The sequence below is a fragment of the Cricetulus griseus genome, chromosome 5 (genome assembly GCF_003668045.3).
Source record: "Cricetulus griseus strain 17A/GY chromosome 5, alternate assembly CriGri-PICRH-1.0, whole genome shotgun sequence".
In the NCBI taxonomy this organism is placed as follows: domain Eukaryota; kingdom Metazoa; phylum Chordata; class Mammalia; order Rodentia; family Cricetidae; genus Cricetulus; species Cricetulus griseus.
Genome location: NC_048598.1, coordinates 35,860,301 through 35,881,023, shown reverse-complemented (window position 1 = coordinate 35,881,023; position 20,723 = coordinate 35,860,301). Strand labels below are relative to the sequence as shown.

Below are 20,723 nucleotides of genomic sequence, written 5' to 3'. Positions count from 1 at the left end.
AAAGTTATCAGTAAGTAACAGATCCAAAGCACAATCCCATGCTTTCAAGTGTATACCAAGTTTATGTCTATTGACTGTACTCAACCAGAATAAATCTGCACTAGAACATGTAAAAACAAATTTATTCAAGTATTAATAGCTGTACAAAAATAATCATAAAAGATAATGATTTCAACTGTTTGACCTGATAATTCTATTACTATCAGTCTACCAGATTTAAAAAATATTGTATATATTTCCTAAAGCATTATTTACAATTGTGAAAAATTCAAGAGAATCTAGATAAGCATCATAAGGAAAACCGCTGAATTATGGTACATCATCAACCCTTTAAACATATATGTATGAGGGTACACATGCATGTGTTTGTATATGGTGGAGGCCAGGGGTCAACCTTGGGTATTTTTCTTCAGGCACATTTGTTTTCTCAGACAAGGTTTCTCACCAAACAGGCTTTACTGGCTGGGCAAGAGGCCTCAGGGAGCTGCCTATCTCCACTTCCCCTGCGCCAGTATCACAAGCACGTACCACCATGCCCATTTCCTTTATACCTGGGTTCTAGGAATTGAACTGAGGTCTTCATACTTGCAACAAGTATGTCCCTGACTTCCTTCCTCAGCCTACCTTCTCTCACAACAACAAACAACAAACACAACCAAAAACTAAACATCTACTCAAATGACCTCAAATGGCAATATATACTTATCAATATAATTACTATGGCAATACTCAATACTACATTAACTTTCTTAATAATTCTAATAAACACAGCATTTCCACTTTAGATATGCTTCCCAAAGGCAACACAGCCCTGAAATCTTGCAGGGTGGTAGCTCTTCAGTCTTTCCAATCACATCCAACAGAGTCATGACAGGAAGAAGAGCAGGGACATAGGATGTCCTACTACCACCCCCAGGATCTTCTCCTGTCCATCTTCCACCTTTGGGATTTGCCATCCTTTCCCACAACCTTCTATCCTCATGCTTTACTAAAACTCACTGAAAAAATTAATAAATACACACCACACGCAATGGTACAAATGCTAAGAAAACATAGAACCTGCTCCCCTTTGTTCAATCCAGGCCTGGTGGGCCAAGCCCAGCTACCAAATAAGTATGGTATTGAAGCACATAGTGCTGTGGGAACACAAAGGCAGTGTCTGACACAGAAAAAAGGAAAGAAATTATGATGAGATAAAGTCCACATTCACAAGAGAATAAAATTAGTTACAATTTGTAACACTGATAATCACTGAGCAAGAAAAGTCTATATAAATGCAACAAAGGATAGCTGAGTACTAGCACCTGGTTAGACAAAGTTCTTAAAGGAGAACTCAAAAACAAAAGGGACTCACTGCAGCCTTACCTGACTGTGTCACAGACAATGAGTCATCTGACCAACTATAAGAGGGTTGATGAGACTTGACAGGCAGGTGACAGTGTCCTTCGGTCCTATGACTTCCTTTGCTAGACTCTTGCTTTGACACAGATGAGCAACTTTTGGGAGGTGACTGTTCAAACAGAAAGCCAAACAGTAATTATTTTGTCAGACAATGTGAACCTATATTTAAAATACATTTTATAACATTTTCATATCAAATTTAGTAATTTATATAATAAATTGAATATATTAAAATTTAAAACAACTATATAATTTCACAAAAGGTAAAAATGTTTACTAATTCTATTGAAGACCTTTTCTTTTTTTTCTTTAGCTCAAGTTCTTTATTATTTTAATTTCATGTCTGCTCATGTTTTGCCTGTATATATGTCTATATGAAGGTATCAGATTCCCTGGAACTGGAGTTCCAGGCAGTTATGAATTCAGGTCCTCTGGAAGAGCAGCCAGTGCTTTTAACTGCTGAGCCATCTTTCCAGCCTCTTTAACTCAATTTCTTGATTAGCATAAAAACATTGGGCTTCACTATATTTTCATAATTTAAGCCAGGTTCTCACTCTGAAGCTCAGGTGGCCTAGAAATCACTATGTAGCCCATACTGCCCTAACTTGTAGCAATCACCCTGCCTTGTGCCAGAGTGCTGGGAGACAGGCACCAACAGCCACATCTGGCTAATTTTACTTTTCTTGTTTTGTTTTGTTTGGGGAGGGATTAGAGTAGGAACCTAATTTTTCTTAAAGACAGAAAACAAGTTATGAAATAACATGCTCTAAAATTATAATAAATTACAAATGGCTAATATGTTGGTGATATCCACTTAATTAAAAAATTAAATATGTACTGTTTTTTATGGGAGTACAGAAAAATATGGCATGAGACTGTTCACAAAGACACAATTTTACTTTCCATAAAAGGCCAAGTTTCTACCCTGCCATCAAGAGGAAGAAAGGATAGCTGACCTAACCCTGTAACCACCACTTTCTATCTCTAGGACTTTGGACAAGATTTAAAAATATTGTTTTTAGACTCAATTATTTCATTTTATGTGTATGAGTGTAGTGCTATGTATGTAAGTACACCACATGCCAGTGGAGGTCAGAGGAGGACATCAAATCTCCTGGAACTGGGGTTTCAGATGGTTGTGAGTCACCATGTGGGTTCTGGGAACTAAGCTTGAGTCCTTTGCAAGTGCTCTCCACCACAGAGCAATCTCTCCAGACCCTCAGCAGGTGTTTTAACCTGCTGACATTCAGAATAGGGATTTACATTTACTTTCTATGGTTGTGAGGATTAAGTGAGGTCATTCATGTCAGGTACTTGGTAAGTACAAATACTACTTTTTAATTATAAAAACCTACATCACTTGTTTTAGTCTCCTTTTACACACTTTCTTCAGAAAGAAAAATACCTATTTTTTATATTCAATCAGTTTTGTGGTTAAAATGAAGTTAGTGACAATGCTAAGTAGACAAGATCAGGGTGGTATGGTCAGTTGGGGGCCTGGGCAGTCTACTGGGCCTCTGGCAGTGGAGCCAGTATTTATCTCTAGTGCACAAATGGACTTTGGGAGCCCATTCCCTATGGAGGGATACTCTCTCAGCCTGGATACAAGGGGAGGGCCTAGGTCCTGCCCCAAATGATGTGACAGACTTTGATGATACCCCATGGGAGGCCTCACCTTCCCTGAGGAGTGGATGGGGGTGGGGTGGGATGGAGGGATAGTGAGGGGAATAGGAGGATGGGAGGGAGAGGGAACTGGGATTGGTATGTAAAATAAAATTAAATTAAATTAAAAAAAACAATGCTAGGTAGAAGCTAATACATTTATAGCACTTAGAAACTAATAAAACTGTTAAAATACACAGTTCGGTTACATAAATCTCTAGACCACAGGAATTATGCTATAAGTAAATCATCTATACAATAAGTCTATTACTACCATACAATAATTTTGAAAACTACTAGCATGATAATGAGAAGTCTTCTGTACTCTAAAAGCATTTTTCAAGTCTGTGCAAAAGAACATTAGCAATGTAGCATTCCCAGCATAATGTGGGATCAGTTCTGCATTATCAATACAGATTGTTTTCTACTGCATCTTTCAGGTGCAATAATGTTACACACATGAATCTGACTAACTTTTCAATAGGGAATCATACAACTAATTCTTCACACCCTTACTAAAAAGGAGAATTGTAGGGGTTGCTGTAGCCACACCTGCTTAGGGGCTGGCTACAGGTGTGCCTGACCACGCCTTTGAGGGCGTGGTCAGAGTGATGTAGGGAAAGTTTAAGAGTGAGGCAGCTCTGCTTTCACTTTCATATTTGGCTTGCTGTATGGACTGCTGCCCTGCCGGCTGGCTAGGTCGCTCTGTAAGTAAGGCTTTTCCCTATTAAATTCCCTTGTATTTTTACCTGGCTCTGTATTGGTAATTTCCCACATTAGAGGATTTTGAGCTGGAGGGGTTAAGAGCACTGGCTGCTCTTGCATAGGACCTAGGTTCAAAACCCAGTACCCACAGTGGTTCATCACCACCCGTAATTCCAGTTTCAGGATCCAATGCCCTTTTCTGGCTTCCTTGGGTACCAGGCACACAAATGGTGCAGACATACCTGCCAGTAAAACATCCATACACATAAAATAATAAAGACAAATTCTAACTGTACATATCCCTATCCATATTTTTAAACATAAGGAGGGCCAGTAAGATGGCTCAGTGGATAAAAGCACTGTTGCCAATCCTACAACCTGAGTTCGCTGCTGGAACCCACACACATGGATTAGGAGGAGAGAACTGACTCCTACAAGTTGTCTTCTGACTTCACATGCCGACATACACACAAGTATATATGTAACTTTTTTCAATAAAGAAGCTTTACTATTGCATTTGTTAGTATTTCATATTGCCATGCTGATGTCTTAATCTCCCAGAAATCATTTTGAAAAGGAGGTGGGTTTCTATCTTGAGTTTTTATCTTTCTATGAAGTACATAATAAAAGAAAATATAGAAAATGTTATTCTAATAATGCCTAGTATAGTAACTGAAAACTTCATTTTAGATATTTGAAAGAGATAAAAATCATCACTCTTATTCTGATTATAAATTATCAATTATTAACTAAATTATAGCAAAGGCACTTTCGTATGTTTTAAGATCTTACTGCTTTTAAGACAAAGCAGATTTGCAAAAGAACTTGTCATGTTCCCACAAATAATCTTCATTACTTTGTGTGTGTGCATGCATGCCACGTCCTGGTCAGGGGAAATTTGAACCTTCCACCTTGAAGGTTCTAAGAATCAAACTCAGGTCATCAAACTTAGCAGCTAACACCCTTATTATTACCCACTGAGCCATCTCAGTGTCCCTATTATAGACTTTAGAAGTTTCTATCTGTGCTAATTAGTTTTTATGTCAACTTGACTTAAGTTAGACTCATCTGAGAGGAGGAAACCTCAATGAAGAAAATACCTTCATAAGACTGAACTGTATGAAAGCATGCAGGGCATTTTCTTAATTAGTGATTGATGGGGGAGGGTCCAGCTCACTGTTTGGTGCCACCCTGTTTTTGGTGATCCTAGGTTTGGAAAGAAAGCAGGTGGAGCAAGCCATTGCGCAGCTCTCCTCCATGGCCTCTGCATCAGCTCCTGCCTCCAGGTTCCTGCCCTGACTTCCTCAGATGATGAACAGTGATGTGGAAGTGTAAGCAAAATAACCCTCTCCTCTTCAACTGGTTATGATGGGGTTTTGTTACACAACAGTGACCCTAACTAATCCACTACCTCTTTAATATTACTAGACTTAATAATGTATCATTTTAAATGCTACTAAAGCTAAATTCATATACTTACAAAAAACTTGCTGAAGTTTTATATCTCTTCAAATGTTAAACCCTGTATGTTCTAAGTATGGTGATAATCAATGCTGCCACTAGTAGGAATAATATAACTATTAGTAACATCTTTTACATAATTTTTCCCCAAAGGAGTTTTAAGATACAAATAGGCACTGGACAGTGGTACTGCACACCTTTAATCCCAGCACTCAGGAGGCAAAGACAGGTGGATCTCTGTTAATTCAAGGCCAGCTTGGTCTACAGAGCAAGTTCCAGGACAGCCAGGAGTGTTTAGCTGAGAAACACTGTCTCAAAAACCAAAACCAAAACCATAAAAAAAAAAGAGAGAGATAAAAATGGGCAGTAACTTACATGTTTACTAGGAGAGGTAGATTCCAGTTCCTGTGAAAAAACCATTTCCTCAGTAAGTATACTGTGGTCTGGACTTCCAGGCTGCACTTGTATCATAGACTCAGAAGGCAGACATAGGACAGAAGGGCTGCCTAACTCTTCGGGAATACAATTTTCACTGTTTCGGTGAGAGTAGGAAGGTATTGGAGATTCTTCTTCACTTGCTATTCCTGGAAACACAGGATGAAAATGATAAAAAAAAAAAAAAAATCCAATCTTTGTCAATGAAAAAGTTAAACTTGTTATATTTTAGACTTGTTTTGAGCATAAATCCACATTCCTTAACATTTACTCCTAAAGTCTGTTGATTAACAATTTTGGTTGACACATTTGAGAGCAGATATTTACTATGTATAGCCAGTGATGAGGACTGGCAATCCAAGGATGAGGGTGCAGCACAATTATGATTCACAAACAGACCCCTGTTGCAGTGGGAAATAATTTAGTACCTGGCTGGTACAGATCGTTCATGCTGTCAGGTGTGGACCCAACACTTCGTTGTTTCCTCCCATTAACAACTACTGGAGAGTCCCTTCTTTCTCTATAAATCTGCAAAGTTGATGGTGTCATGTCAACTTTCCATAAATGTATGGGTGTTTCTGGGATATTTGTTCATAGTCTATTAATTATACATAATGGAATTCATTATATTTTCACACATGTAAATAATGCATCAGATTCACCTATTATCTTCTCTTGTTCCTTTCCTACTCTCACTGATTCTTTCCCTCTTTCCAACTAATTCTTTTACTTTCAAAACTTTTTTCCAATTTTTTTTTAGAAAAATTTATTTTTATTTATGTGTACATACGTGTGTCTGTGTGAGTACACGAGGAAGCCAGAAGAATGTACTGGAGCCCTTGAAACTGGAGTGATAGGCAGTTGTGAGACACCTGACATGGGTGTTACCAACAAACTTGAGTCCTTTGAAAGATTGGAAGCACTCTTTTTTTTTTTTTTTTGGTTTTTCGAGACAGGGTTTCTCTGTGTAGCTTTTGGAGCCTATCCTGGCACTCGCTCTGGAGACCAGGCTGGCCTCAAACTCACAGAGATCCGCCTGCCTCTGCCACCCGAGTGCTGGGATTAAAGGCGTGTGCCACCAATGCCCGGCTGGAAGCACTCTTAACCACTGAGCCATCTCTCTAGCATGGTCCCTGCCATGCCCTACCCCTTTTAAACTGATTCACTTAATATAATCAGGGCTGCATGTAGGAGCATGAATGAGTGGAGTTTGTTGATTTCTTTAGTTTTATGTCAGGGTCTCATAAAGCCCACACAGCTTTATATAGACCCCTAGCTTCAAACTTACTGTGAAGATAAGAGTGACCTTGAACTTCTGATCCTCCTGCCTCCACTTTGGAAGCAGTCATTTGCCATCACATCCAGGTACTGGGGAGGAACCCAGGGCTTTATGCATGCTCGGCAAACATTCTAGCAGCTGAGTTACATCTCTAGCCCACAACTGAGTTTCATGTTTTTGAACTTGCTAAACTCACTCATTTTTCTAATAAAGTGAAAATCTGGTGTGTGTGTGGGGGGGGGGATATATGTGTACATGCATGTGCAGTTATATAAGCCTGTGCGTTATGTGGAAACCAGGAAAGGTTAGGCATTCTCTATCACTGCCTTATTCCTTTGAGGCAGGGTCTCTCACTGAATCTGGAGCTGTCAGAGAGTCTCTGCCCCGCACAGTTCTGGGATTACAGGCAGACATGGATGTTTGCCCAGCTGTTTACATGGGTACTTAAATCTGAACTGAGATTCTTATGCTTATGAGACAAGCACTCTCACCAATCCACCATCTCTCCAGCACCAAATTATGGGTTTTCTATGTGCATACCTTTATCAACTGTAAGTAATGACAATTTTGCTTATTCCACTCAGTCCATACAGCTTTTAATTGTTTTTTCAAGCCTTACTGAACTCCCCAGACCTTCATATAATGCTTAATTGTAATGAAAAACATTTTCAAGGGGAAATCTTTCTGTTTTATCACTAAGTATCACATCTGTTTTAAGTCTGGGGTTTTTGTTTTGTTTTGTATTAATACTTTTTGGTGGGTAAAGACAGCTCCTTTCCCTGTGTATTTTTATCTGAGGTTTATGTATATGATCCTAAGTCTTTTTATGAATCTATGGAAGTGGTTGTGTAATTCTCCCTCTTTAGATTAGATTTGTATGCATAGTATTTAGGATAGAGAAGAACAGTTTTTTTTCCTTTTTCATGTTGTTATTTTGTGGATTTAGCATTGAAATTACATATTAATGTCATAAAGTGAGTTGAAATGTATCTCTGTTTTGTATTCTGTGGAAAGTAAAGACTTACATATGTGGGGTTTCCCTTTTTCAATGTCTCCTGAGCTTTGACAAGCTCAATGTTAAACCTTAATGTTTATATTGGCAAGAAGTTACTTATATTTTCTTAAAAAGTTGCATATAATTTGTAGCTGCATTGGCTTCTTCACTTTTAATCATTCCCATAAAAAAGAAATAAATCAAATCTATTAGGCTTTAGTTTGTATTTTTTTACCTTTCTGCTCTGTTCTCTGGTTTTCCAATTCTTTCTTAGGAGTTGTGGGTTTTACTAGTTCTTTGTCCCAGGCAGCCAAAGCTTGTTTTTCCATTTGTTGAATCTCTGCTTCTTCTGCATCTAAGCGTCGCTTCCATTCCAGGAGCTCCTCCGCATGCTGTCGTCGTTGCATTAGTTTTTGTTCTCGCTTTGTCAGAAACCTACAGTCACACCATGAAGACTAGTTAGAAAACCCAGGCACAGGCAGAGATCACTTTAAAAGCTCTGTCATTCAAGCCTCACCAACAAGCTGTGCAGAAGCAGGGCGTTCACACCTCTCTCTCTCTGAGAAAAGTTTGAAATGACAGAAGCACAATGAGCCAACTTACTGTTTTTAAATATGAGAAAATTAGTGTTTCCTTATAAGAGGCTGTCAGGGTAGTGAAAGAAAACTAATGTAAATCCAGAAAAATAAATCAAATGCAGATTTGAAGAAACCTGACTGATACTGTTAAGTAACTTACATACTTGTTTTTATAGGTGGTTCTTTTTCATAAGAGAGTATGTAAGAAATTTATTCTAAAAGCTCAGACCAGAAAACACACAAAACTCAAAACAATAAAGACCAAAAGCAATTATAAAAACAAACCCCAAGTTGCCCAAATATGCAAGCAAACAAACAAACAAAAATGGTTATATCCCCTTTCGATTTATATTTTCAAATTTGGTCTTTGCTTTTCCTAAGAAATGCAATGTCAAGTGATAGACTTTTTTTGTGTATGGAATGATGAGCAGCATTTGGATGCCACACGAATTTCAACTACAGACTTACTAAGTAAGAGGAGGCATTAACTCCCTTGAGTTTCTCAATTTAACCTGATTTCGGAAATTAAATTTTATCTTGGGCCTAGAGGATTGGGAAAAATTGACTGGGGGGGGCTTTGGTTAGTTAAGACACTACTAGTTAACTGTCCACAAACAGATGTTGTGACTAATACAGATGGGTTGCTTTTATTACTCATGTTAGATTTGTAATGATAGCTAACCAAGGAAAAAGAATTCACATATCCAACAAGCAATAAAAGGCTGAAAGGAACTGATGCTTCTGTCTTAAATAATTATGTCATTTAGTGTGGAAACAGTAGGGTAAAGTCCACATGACATTTGACAAGAGGCCTCCAGAGTGCTGTTAAACAAACAAAAAAAAATGAAAAAGCAAACAAAACAAACAAAAAGAACAGAGCATGCTCTATCGAAGAGTGCACTGAAAAAGGTGCAAAGTTACCTGACCAACTGGTTGTAGATATACAGCTGGAATTTGGGATGAAGGTTGGGAAAACAGACACTGAGAGAGGCCCAGTGGTGAGACGTAAAGACAGAGAAGAAGTAGTGAACAGGAGAGCAGTGTCTACAAAATAAGGAGGAAGATTTTAAAATCAAGAGATCAAGAGGCAGGAAGAATGAGAAAGGGAAAGCAAAAGAGTCGAATGAAGACCTTTTAATATGCGTCCTGAATATTACATGCTACTCAGTAAAGCAAATCTTTTTGTGTGACACACACAAACACATATACGATCTTATCAATGAATTCTGAATAAATGTGTCTTCTCAAACATTGCTTAGCCATCATCTACATTTTTAGGTCATTTTACTCGTTTATGAGAAAGTAATGAGAACAGTGTGAGGCTAAATACATTTTCAAGAAGCTTTAACACTGTGCAAACAATATGGCCATGATCTAGTGTGTCAGCAACTCTATGCACATATGTAATCTTGAGCAACTGATTTTTATACCTGTACCTTATTGTGTATTTTAAGCTAAAATACTGCATTTGTATTACCATCTTGATCTAGCTTGAAGATAAAAATATAATCCAGTAAACCAATTTATGGAATAATATCTTAACTTTGACAACATAAACTACTAACAGAACATACTAGAGATATCCCACTTTAAGTCTAACACAGGGCCACTTAAATGATAATACGGAAAATCAATACCCGGCCTTTGAAATATCAGGATGTATAATTAGGAATAAAGTGAGGTAAGTCTTAATAAATACTGTAAGCAAAGAATGTTATGATCAGTTCAATCACAAGGCTAACGATAAGAAAATTACATATGGTAAAAGTCTTAAAATAGAAAAACTCATGTTTCTTCTTTTGTAGCAGTAAACAGATACATACATAGATACAAGGACAAATAAGTCCAGTGATAGTTGGAAAGGCTAACCCTCTTTGACAGAGCATGCTCCTGTTCACATGCACACAACAGTGACTTGCAGATAAGGCAACATTTCAATATTTTCTTGGAAGGGCAAAGGTTAATATCAGTATGTCCCAGAAGGGAGAAAAAAAATCTAGGTGTGAATCCAGTCAAGATTTTTTTTTTTGAAGGCACATACATCTTGTTTACGTCTTGGACAAAAGACTGCCTCTTAAAAACCGATTTATTTATTTATTTATTTATTTATTTATTATGTATACAGTGTTCTGCCTGTATGTACACTTGTACATGAAAAGAGGGACCAGGTCTCATTAAATTCAGGATCTCTGGAGCAGCAGCCAATGCTTTTAACCTCTGAGTCATCTCACCAGCGCCCCAAAGACTGTCTTAATGTCAGTTCCTTCACAGAGCATTTCATCACTCTATATTTACACATACACACACATTGTCTGTATAACTGGATTGCCTTGATTTTCTGCACTGAACTTTAAGGAAAAGCATTCTTGAAAATTTCAGAAAGACATTGCACCATCCTTGTCATTCTTTATGAATGTACAACAAAATTATTTTGATGCTAATTATATAAATAATATACAAAATAAAATGCATTTTGGTTAAGGCTAAAAAATTTATTTTTAAATTCAAATATCACCCACCCTTTTAAGTGTAAATCTGCTAAGTGCACGTTATGACCTAGCATAGAAAGTAAAATAGTATTGGAATACAGAAAACAAGGTTTTTAAAAATGTGTAGGTAAAATATTTTGTCTAGCTCTTTAAACAATTTTTCTCTATCAGAATAAGAACTGACATTTGTCATGTATACATATCAATCATATTCAAAATCTCTGTGTTAAAAATGAAGAAGAGAAATGGTTAATATAAAGTGAATAATTTTAAACATCTCCCCAGAAACACATTTCCATTCCTCCATGGTCTCTGCTTCATCAGGTCCTGCCTCAGGGTTCCTGCCTGAAATCCCTGCGCTGACTCTACTTTATGATGGACTGTATGCTGTAAAATGAAATAAACATTTTTTTGAAAAAGTTGCTTATGGTCATGGAATTTATTATAGCAAAAGAATGAAAAGTAGGCAGTTAATAAAAAATTATTTCAACTTTGAAATTAAAAGATTTCCTGAACAATGCAGCATGTTTCCATGTAGTAACAGAAAATTTTATTAGGGAAGGAACCGTTGTGATTTGAATGTGAAATGTGCACATGCTTGTGTTTTCAATGCTTGGCCCCTAGCTTACAGTGCTCTTTTAAAGGCCATAGAGCCCACCTGGAAGAATGGTTAATAACCTGGAAGGCTATTTACACCTGCCTCTAGCTCACCTCTGCTTCCTTTCTGCCACTGGTAAACAGCTGCCTCATATTCTAGCCTCTCCAGACAAGGCTATATGTCTTGCCTATGATAATGAACTAATATTTCTGACACCATGAACCCAAACAAACCTTTTCCTCTTATATTGTTTCTACCAGGTATTTTTGTCACTGTAATGAGAAAAATAACTAATTTAGGAAGCATAAAAAATTCTTTAAAAAATTCTCCCCAGTGTTAGAAATCAAACATAGGGCCTTAATGGTACTACATAAACATTCTACCACTGAGTTATATACTCTTTGTCTACATTTGAGATAGGGCCTTTTGTAGCCCTGGCTGGTTATGAACTTTTGGTCCATTTGGCAGCATCTCCCAAGTGGTAGATAACAGGCATGCAAAACCACACCCAGGCTCAGTAAATTCTCATCAAGTTATTCCATGAATATCATGAGATATTCACATATATGTAGCATTCAAATACATAGTTTACACTACCTTTGTCCACGTGGTGGGGTTGGCAGTGTGTGTGCAGAGGCCAGAAGAGGATGGCAAGTGTCTCTATCACTTTCTGCCTCATTTCCTTGAGACAGTCTCTCAATGAATCTGGAACTAGGCTATCAGCTAGCAAGCCCCAGCAACTCTCCTGTCTGCTTCTCACAGCACTAGGGTCACAGGTATGTGGATGACCTTTTTATGTGGGTCCTCAAGCTTACATAATAAGCATTCTTAACCTACAGAGCCATCATCTAGCCTTTTACTCATCTTTAATTTTAAAATTTTGTTTTAAGCAAAGAAAAATTAAGGGGGCATAGAAATAGAAAAGTCACCAACTACTGCTAAAAATTGAGATGAATCTCACCAACAAGGTTATGAATCATGTTTATATTTTATATTTCTGCTTATGTTTATATTTATACCTTTTTGTGACCTATTTAACATAAAAATTCCTATCTTTTTTGACTTATGTTTTATTTTAGCCACTCATGAACAGCTTAATGCTCCTCATAAATTCATAAATAACCATCTCATCTAATTTACCAAAGAAAAATCCTTGAAATAAAAGTTAAGGGGGCTGGAGAGATGGCTCAGAGGTTAAGACCATTGACTGGTCTTTCAGAGTACCTGAGTTCACTTCCCAGCAACCACATGGCAGCTCACAATCATCTGTAATGAGATTCTGTGCCCTCTTCTGGCCTGTAGTCATATATGTAGGCAGAACACTGTATATAAAATAAATAAATAAATCTTTAAAAAACGGTGGTGGCACATGCCTTTAATCCTAGCACTCAGGAGACAGAGGCAGGTGGATGTCTGTGAGTTCGAGATCAGCCTAGTCTACAAGAGCTAGTTCCAGGACAGCCTCCAAAGTGACACAGAGAAACCCTGTCTCGAAAAAGAAAACAAAACAAGTTAAATGCAGCAAGCCAGGCATGGTGGATCTCTGTGAGTTAGAGGCCAACCTAGTCTACATAGCAAGTTCAAGGACAATCAGAGTTTCATAATAAGACCCTGTTAACAAAACTAAGTATATAAAAATATTCTTAACCTTTTTTGAGCAATTTAATGTAAGCCACCAAAATCATTTATATGATTGTTTTGAGACTTTTTTTTTAAAAGATTTTATTTATTTATTATGTATACAACATTCTGCTTCCAGGTATATCTGCACACCAGAAGAGGGCACCAGATCTTATAACGGATGGTTGTGAGCCACCTTGTGGTTGCTGGGAATTGAACTCAGGACTGGAAGAGCAGTCGGTGCTCTTAACCTCTGAGCCATCTCTCCAGCCCGAGACTCTTAAATTTACACACATTTGAATATGATTTTTTAAGAGGCCCCCACCCATCCTTGTCTTGGTTACATACAACTTAAGCCAGAAAGTCCATTTTTTTTGGTCTGTCTCCTTTATGCTCTTAAATATTCATTAAAACCTTTTAATCAGTTCTAACTTTGCTTCATAAAGGAACTTGCATTTATCTGAGGATTTTTTACTGTGCACCCAGAATGACCCTGAAATTTTTTGTTGCTTCAGTCTCCCAAATCCTGGGAATACAAATATGTGCTATCTCCATCTGGAAATTTTTTAAACATTTTCATACTCGATTTAAATAGTCCAAAATCATGAACTGGCTTTCTTATAATATGGGAAGCAAAGGCTCCACTAGAATTGTTTCACTAGAGGGTAAATTTATGTCATGCACATCAAAATGACAAGTGAAATTCTTTCTGTAGTTCAAAGTATTAATTTAAAATGGTACTCAACAAAAATCTGTTTTCTTCCCATACTTAGTGTGTTTCAAGAAAGGTAGACATGGGATAGACATTTACAGGGGCAAGGAGCTACTTTATAACCACATTTAATCAAATTTACATTAAAAGAGTAACAATCACATAAATATACTTTATATGCTAAGAGTTTTCTTTAAAGAGGAACTCTGAGAGCAGAGTGTGGTGGGGTACACTTGCTATCTCTTTCAGCACCTGTGATGCCAGGCAGGAGGATCTGGACTAGTGATCAGCCTGTGCTACACAGTAAGCTCCAGGCCAAGTTGAACAGCATAGCGAGATCCCTGCCTGGGGGTGCAGTAGCTTCATCAAACTGCCCCCTTCCCAGAATTATTCAGAAAAGTGTAACTTCTCCTTTTGTTCTTTCTATCTGTTTTCTAAGTATGCTTAACACTTTGGGTTTCTCTTAGCATTTGAGGCTTCCTTACTCTTTCTCTAAAGCCCCTTCACTGACATGTGTTTGATTTTCAGCCATGTGTCTGATCTCCATGCCAGCCTCAAGTGTGTGCCCCTTGTTTTCCCCCTTCTCTTCTCCACTCTTCAGGTGGCTGTTGGGGTTTACATTTTGCTTGTCCTGGAAGGGTTTTTGTTTTGTTTTTAATTCTAATAAAATTATCATTTGAGCTTCAAACACAGAGAGTGAGGGAAGGGATGGAGGGAGGGAGGGGGGTAAAGGCCTGTGAGTTGGTTCATTGGGAAAAGTTGCTTGCTTCCAAGCCCAGTGACCCGAGTTTGCTATCTCAGATGGGTAGGAAGGAGAGAGCCCACTCCTACAGATTGTCCTCTGACTGCCAAACACATGCCATGGCTCACTGTTGTCATTCCCCCAACAAACACACAAAGATGTTTTTTAAAGTCTTTAAAATATTCTAGGGAAGGCTGGATTGCTCAGTGGATAACACCCTTGCCATACAAACATGAGGACCTTAGTTTAAATGCCTAGAATCCATGTAAAATCTGGATTTGGTATCACTATAATCCCAGCATACCCATAATAAGATGTAAGGTGGGAACAAGAGAAACCAAGGAAACTTCTGGGCCACCTACCTTTGTATATGCAGTGGTAAACAAGAGACTTACTTTTTTTCTTTTAAGAGTCTCAGGAATTTATTTATATATAGGATAGGATAACACATGATACAGAACCAATTAAATGTCACCAATGATCAGCTGCCTTTGTCCAGTCAGCCCAGGAGTAAATAAAGAGCACCAACAGCAAGCCACCTCTCACCAAGAGACTTATCTTAGACAAGATGGAAGGTGATTGTTAAATGTTTGAGTCCTACACATGCATGCTTGCACACATACACCTGTATTCACATGAACATGCACGCACACACACACACACACACACACACACACACACACACACGCTTTAAAAATATCTTTTAGGGGGCTAGGTATATGGCCACACCTTTAATCCTAGCACTTTGGAGGCAGAGGCAGGGGAATCTCTTGTTATTTGGAAGTCAGCCTGGTCTACAAAGCAAGCTCCAGGCCAGCCAAGGCTACACTGGAAACACTGTCTCAAAATAAAATAAAAGAAAGAAAAAAATGCTTTAAAATGTTTTCGGCTCGGGAGACGGCATAGTAAAGTGTTTGTTGCATAAGCACAAGGACCTAGGTTTGGATTCTCAGCACTACATAAAAACTAGACATGGCAGCACATATCTGCAACCCAGTGCTGGGGTGTGGGGTGTGAGGGGATGTGAATCCTCAGGACTTTCTGGCTAGCCAATCTAGCTGAAACAGTTCAGTGACACACACTTGCACTTTAGAAAAATGTAAATATAACAAAACACCAACATGGTGGCTCACCCCTATAATCCTAGCACTCTGGAGACTGAGATACAAGAATTTCCATAAGTTTCAGATCAACCCAGGCTATAAGTGAGTTCAAGGTCACTCTGGGCTAATGTTTGTCTCAAGACAAAGACAAGTCATCCATAACCCAAGAATCTCAGCCTCTCTGGTTTCAGCTAAGAATGCACAGCTGCTCACAAAGCTAAAATTGCACTTATTAGTCTGAGAGATATCACTGAGCCAACAATGAAGTATCAAGATATATCACTCTTTCCCAAGTCAGTACACTTAACCTTTCTTTTAGTAAAAGAAAGGAGAAAATATTACCATGAATATATACGTGGCCACTACTTTTTTTTTTTAAATAAAAAAAAACCTGTCTGTATTAAAATGAGAAAAATTGTTCTATAAAAAAGATGCATGGTTAATTGACTGTTAGGTAATCTAGTAATTCTGCTAAAATATTTTCCTTTCTGAATCTTGTCTGATGAAGTATATTAAATATTACTCACTGATACTTTCAATGAGATTAGGTTAAATAGGAGACACACAAAAGTAAATTACTTTTCATCCATGCGGCTTCTCATGTTCTTCAGTTTTTGCATGATGCTGCTGGTTTCACTGCTGGAAATAGATATTGGGGAAGGACTTCGGGTCTCCAAACCAGCTGGACCAGGACTAGCCGCCTTATTGTCCTTTGTATCATCATCACTATGAGAACCCTGCAAACAACATAGAGCAAATTGCTACTGGCTTTAAAAGATCTCTTAAACACAGTCAATTCATGCTTAAACTTAAAATAACATTTGTAATAGTAACTGAAACCAAGATATTAGTTACTTATAAAACAGAAATAAATCACACAATTAAAAAAAGAATAGTAAAATTACTAGATGTGGTTGGTACATGCCACTTAGGAGGCAGATTCAGAAGGATCAGCAATTTGATGTCAACTTGGGCTACCCATAGTAAACTCAAGGCCAGCCTGGAATACACAGTGAGACTCTGCCTCAAAAAAGGAGCAAACTTTGTATTATACATGTTTTACTGCAGAAAGAGGGACAGAAAAAGAAACATGTAATAGTTTTCTTTTCCTTTTTACATAACAAGAAAATCCAAAGAATTTAGAAAATTTCTGCCAATTTAATGAAGCATCCAAATGTCCTCTTTTAAACTTGAAACACTCTAAGGAAAACAAGGAGTTTTGAGGTACTTCAGTAGGAGAGTGCCTGGTTAGCAAGTGTGAGGTTCAAAGTTTAATCCCTAACACTGCTTTAAAATAAAAATTAAAAAAAAATACAACAGACACTATAACTATATAAAACATGTATATACACAAAGAATGAACAGAAGATATAAACTTTAAATATACTAGGAAAATATACTTTCAATTTTTTTTTTTTTTGTGGGAAACAGTATGTTGACAGATTTTAAAATCTTTACAGGGAAAACATGGAGGAATTACTGGCTTAACCACACAGTACTTCTGAGGAGCAAAAAGCAAAACGTGAACCCAGGTAAAGTGGTGCATGCCTATAATCTCAGCACTTAGAGGCTGAGGCAGGACTGCTAGCCTTTCATGGCTAACTTGAGCCACAGACCAACTTGCAGGCCAGCCAGCCAGGGCTACAAAACAAGAACTTGTCTTAAAAAAAAAAAAAAGCCAAAAAAAGCAAAATAAACAAAAATTTGCACACAACACAGTGAAATTTTAATTGCTTAGTTCCCCTTTCTCACAAACAATAATTTACACCCATTACTTCACAAGAAGATGGGTACAGATCTTATTTACTGATGAAATTACATACAAGGCAGATCCTTTCTCTTTTCCTTCCCCAAGTTGAACAAATGAATCCTAAAGTCATTAGAAAAAGCACATGTTTCTTGTGCGGGTAAAGGGAGACCAGGGGCAAGCATTGGCGACTAGAATCTGAGTGGGATTAAAAAAAGAAATCACTAATACAGGAGTATAGCCTACTCGGAGGATCAGAGCGAACAGGGCAACAAGGAAGCTCATGGGGAAGTAGGTGGTCAGCACTGCTGTGAGCATAAACACGGTGAGCAGTAAGGATGCCTTCCCACAGTCCAAAGGGGAAGGCAGATATAGGGAAAGAGGAAATGTACAGGTGTGGTGGCTTGAATGAGAAGTGCTCCCATATGCTCATGTTTGAATACTTAGTTTCCAGTTGGTGGAACTGTTTTGGGAGGATTAGGAAGTGTGGCCTTGCTGGAGAAGGTGTGTCACAGAGGGCAGTCTGTGGGGTTTCAAAAGTTTTGTACCATTCTCTGTGTTCTCTGCCTCCTGCTTATGGATCAAAATGTGGGCCCTCAGATGCTCCAGCCAACATGCCTGCTACTTGCTGTCACGATGTGCTGCCATGATGGGCTCTTAACTTCTGAAACTGACACCACAATTGAATGCTTTCCTTTGTAAGTTTCTGTGCTGGCAGCATTTTGTCACAGCAACAGAAAAGTGACTTAACACATTAAGACTACTGTATAAGTCCTGTATACATCATATTAGTCAAGTAATTGAAGCACAATTATCTATAATGGGATCAATCAAAATCAAGATCTAGCTATTGATGGCAACAAAACTACAGCATCACTTACATGATACTCCTACCACAGATATACAACCTGAACATAATGTCAGGGGAACAGCAGTTAGGGAATGTTCTACAAAATGACGGGCATGTATTCTTCTCATAGAGCATGGTCAGGGAACTACTCTAGAGTGATCTTTAAGTTGATTTGCTATAAAGTGAAGATGATGATTAAAGTCTCTCTATTCAAGAAAACACCAGGGCAAAACGCAGGCCAGAGAGAGGTTACAGGAACCCAGCAAGCGCGGCCAGAACAAAAGGGCTCGGGTCTCCACTAGCCGTCTTTAAGCCTCCCTTATGTCACCTTGGCTTTCCTATACCACGCCCTTATGGGCGAGTCCGGGGTCCACCTGGTACCTGTCCCAGGGCAGGGCTAGGGTGTCTCCCTACAATAAAGAATACCATTTTGACAATGAAGAAACTGAAAAGACTTTATGATAAATAGTAATAATATATCAACATTAATTTGTTGCTACTTATTGTCAAGCAACTAAGAATAATAAATTATAATGTGCTTAAATTTTTCCTGTTAACTTTAGAATGTTTCAAAAAATCAAAATAGAGATTAGGAATTTAAATTCTTAGCGTTTTCCAACATAGTACTGATACTTCACAGTATCATAGGATAGATCCAAATTTTGCTCTTGCCTAAAGCTATTCTTCGAATCCCTTGTCATTATAAAGTTAAATCGGACAGATGAAATGAGTACCATACAATGAACAATAGAGTCTTTTCAACTCAAGAGTAATGACAGATTGACCAGCAAATCCAAATATTCTGTCCCACTTTAGTTCTTAAGAAGAAAAAACTAACAAAAGAATCATGTTGCTTCCAAAATGAGCACATTCCATGAGAAGGTATTCTCCCACTGTATACAACAGCAGGCACACAGGACTTCGGCCTAGTTATTATTACACCATACTGAATAAACAAACCTATCATCTCAGAATCCAAAGTGAGCTAAGATTAGCAAGCAATATAGGCAGAAAACAAGTTAATAAAAATTTCACTTAAATTATTACCAATTTATTCTCCCCTGCAGACTTCAACTTTTCCTGCAGTTTGATGGTGGTCTGCCGGATCCTTTCTATCTCCTCCTGCTGCTTAAGAATCAGTTGCCTTTCCTTCCGAGCTGCCTTATTGGCTTCTTGAAGACGTTTTATTTCTGCCTAACATTTAAAGAGTTAGGAAAAGGGATTGAGATTTGAAGGAGACAAATTCAAAGGAGCATACAGAAAAGAATCAAATCGTCACATAGGTCAAAGACATAATGTACTTCTAGACAGCAATACCAAAACATCCAATTAGTGAGAGAGGGAAATATTAACAATAACCCCATCATTCTAAAATAATTTAAGATGATCTCTTAAATAACTGTAGTTAAAGATGCTGGCAAATTCACTCCTTTCTAAATCTAAAATACCTTTCACATTTTCCCATAATTGTATCATTACATTTACCCAATTTATAGCTGCACATCAGTAAATCAATTAGTGTAACCACTATTCTACTGTTAAATTCTTAGACTCAAACACTTCTCACTATCCAATATAATGCTTTAACCTTAACTGTTTCATGTTAACATCTAGTTGTCAGTTAAGAAGTTTCTAAAAGTAGAAAAAGCAAGTCAATGCTAATGAATTAGTCTATTGCCATCAATACAGTTTTAAAAATTGCTTTCAACCCGAGTATGCTGGAATATACCTGTAATCCCAGCACCTGGGAGGCTGAGGCAGGAAGAATAGGAATCTGAGGCCACCTTGGCTACATAGCAAATTCCAGGCCAGCACAGGCTACAAAGACTGTTTCAAAAAATAAAAACAAACAAAAACTACCTGCTTTCAAACAACAACAACAAAACCCCACCAAAAACAAAATGAATATTCCCCACTTACAGTCTACCAGAAATACTTATCCATCACTCTTCACATAGTGTTGGAAGCCAATTTAGTGGGGGGAAAAATAATAATAAATTTCATTGCCAAAGGTGGATCTCTGTGAGTTCAAGGCCAGCCTGGTCTCCAGAGCGAGTGCCAGGATAGGCTCCAAAGCTCACAGAGAAACCCTGTCTCGAAAAACCAAAAAGAAAAAAAAAATTCATTGCCAATAATTGTTAAAACCAGAAACATCCCTTTTCACAAATGAAATCACTTTACCAATGAGATAAGCACAATGAAGACACTAGAAATCTGTTACTTTTCCTTATTTAATTATGTTTGAGAGCTGTTATTTTAATTATTAGCAATCTGAAAAGTTAATATAATTGTCAGTACTCTGGGTTCCAAGAATGCAGCAAAGTACAAGATAAAGATCTATATTTGC

General features: G+C 37.8%; 1 protein-coding gene across 1 annotated transcript in view; it reads right to left on the bottom strand.

Moving 5' to 3' along the window:
* The window catches only part of Cep350 (centrosomal protein 350), a 135,879-nt gene that overhangs the window by 30,219 nt on the left and 84,937 nt on the right, over nt 1-20,723 (bottom strand). Inside the window, exons 26-30 of the mRNA XM_027417338.2 lie at nt 19,424-19,570; nt 16,359-16,516; nt 8,173-8,372; nt 5,605-5,813; nt 1,366-1,510 (exon numbers count right to left, since the gene is read on the bottom strand). Of these exons, the coding sequence (XP_027273139.1) occupies nt 1,366-1,510; nt 5,605-5,813; nt 8,173-8,372; nt 16,359-16,516; nt 19,424-19,570 (859 nt within the window). The remainder of the gene's footprint in view (nt 1-1,365; nt 1,511-5,604; nt 5,814-8,172; nt 8,373-16,358; nt 16,517-19,423; nt 19,571-20,723) is intronic.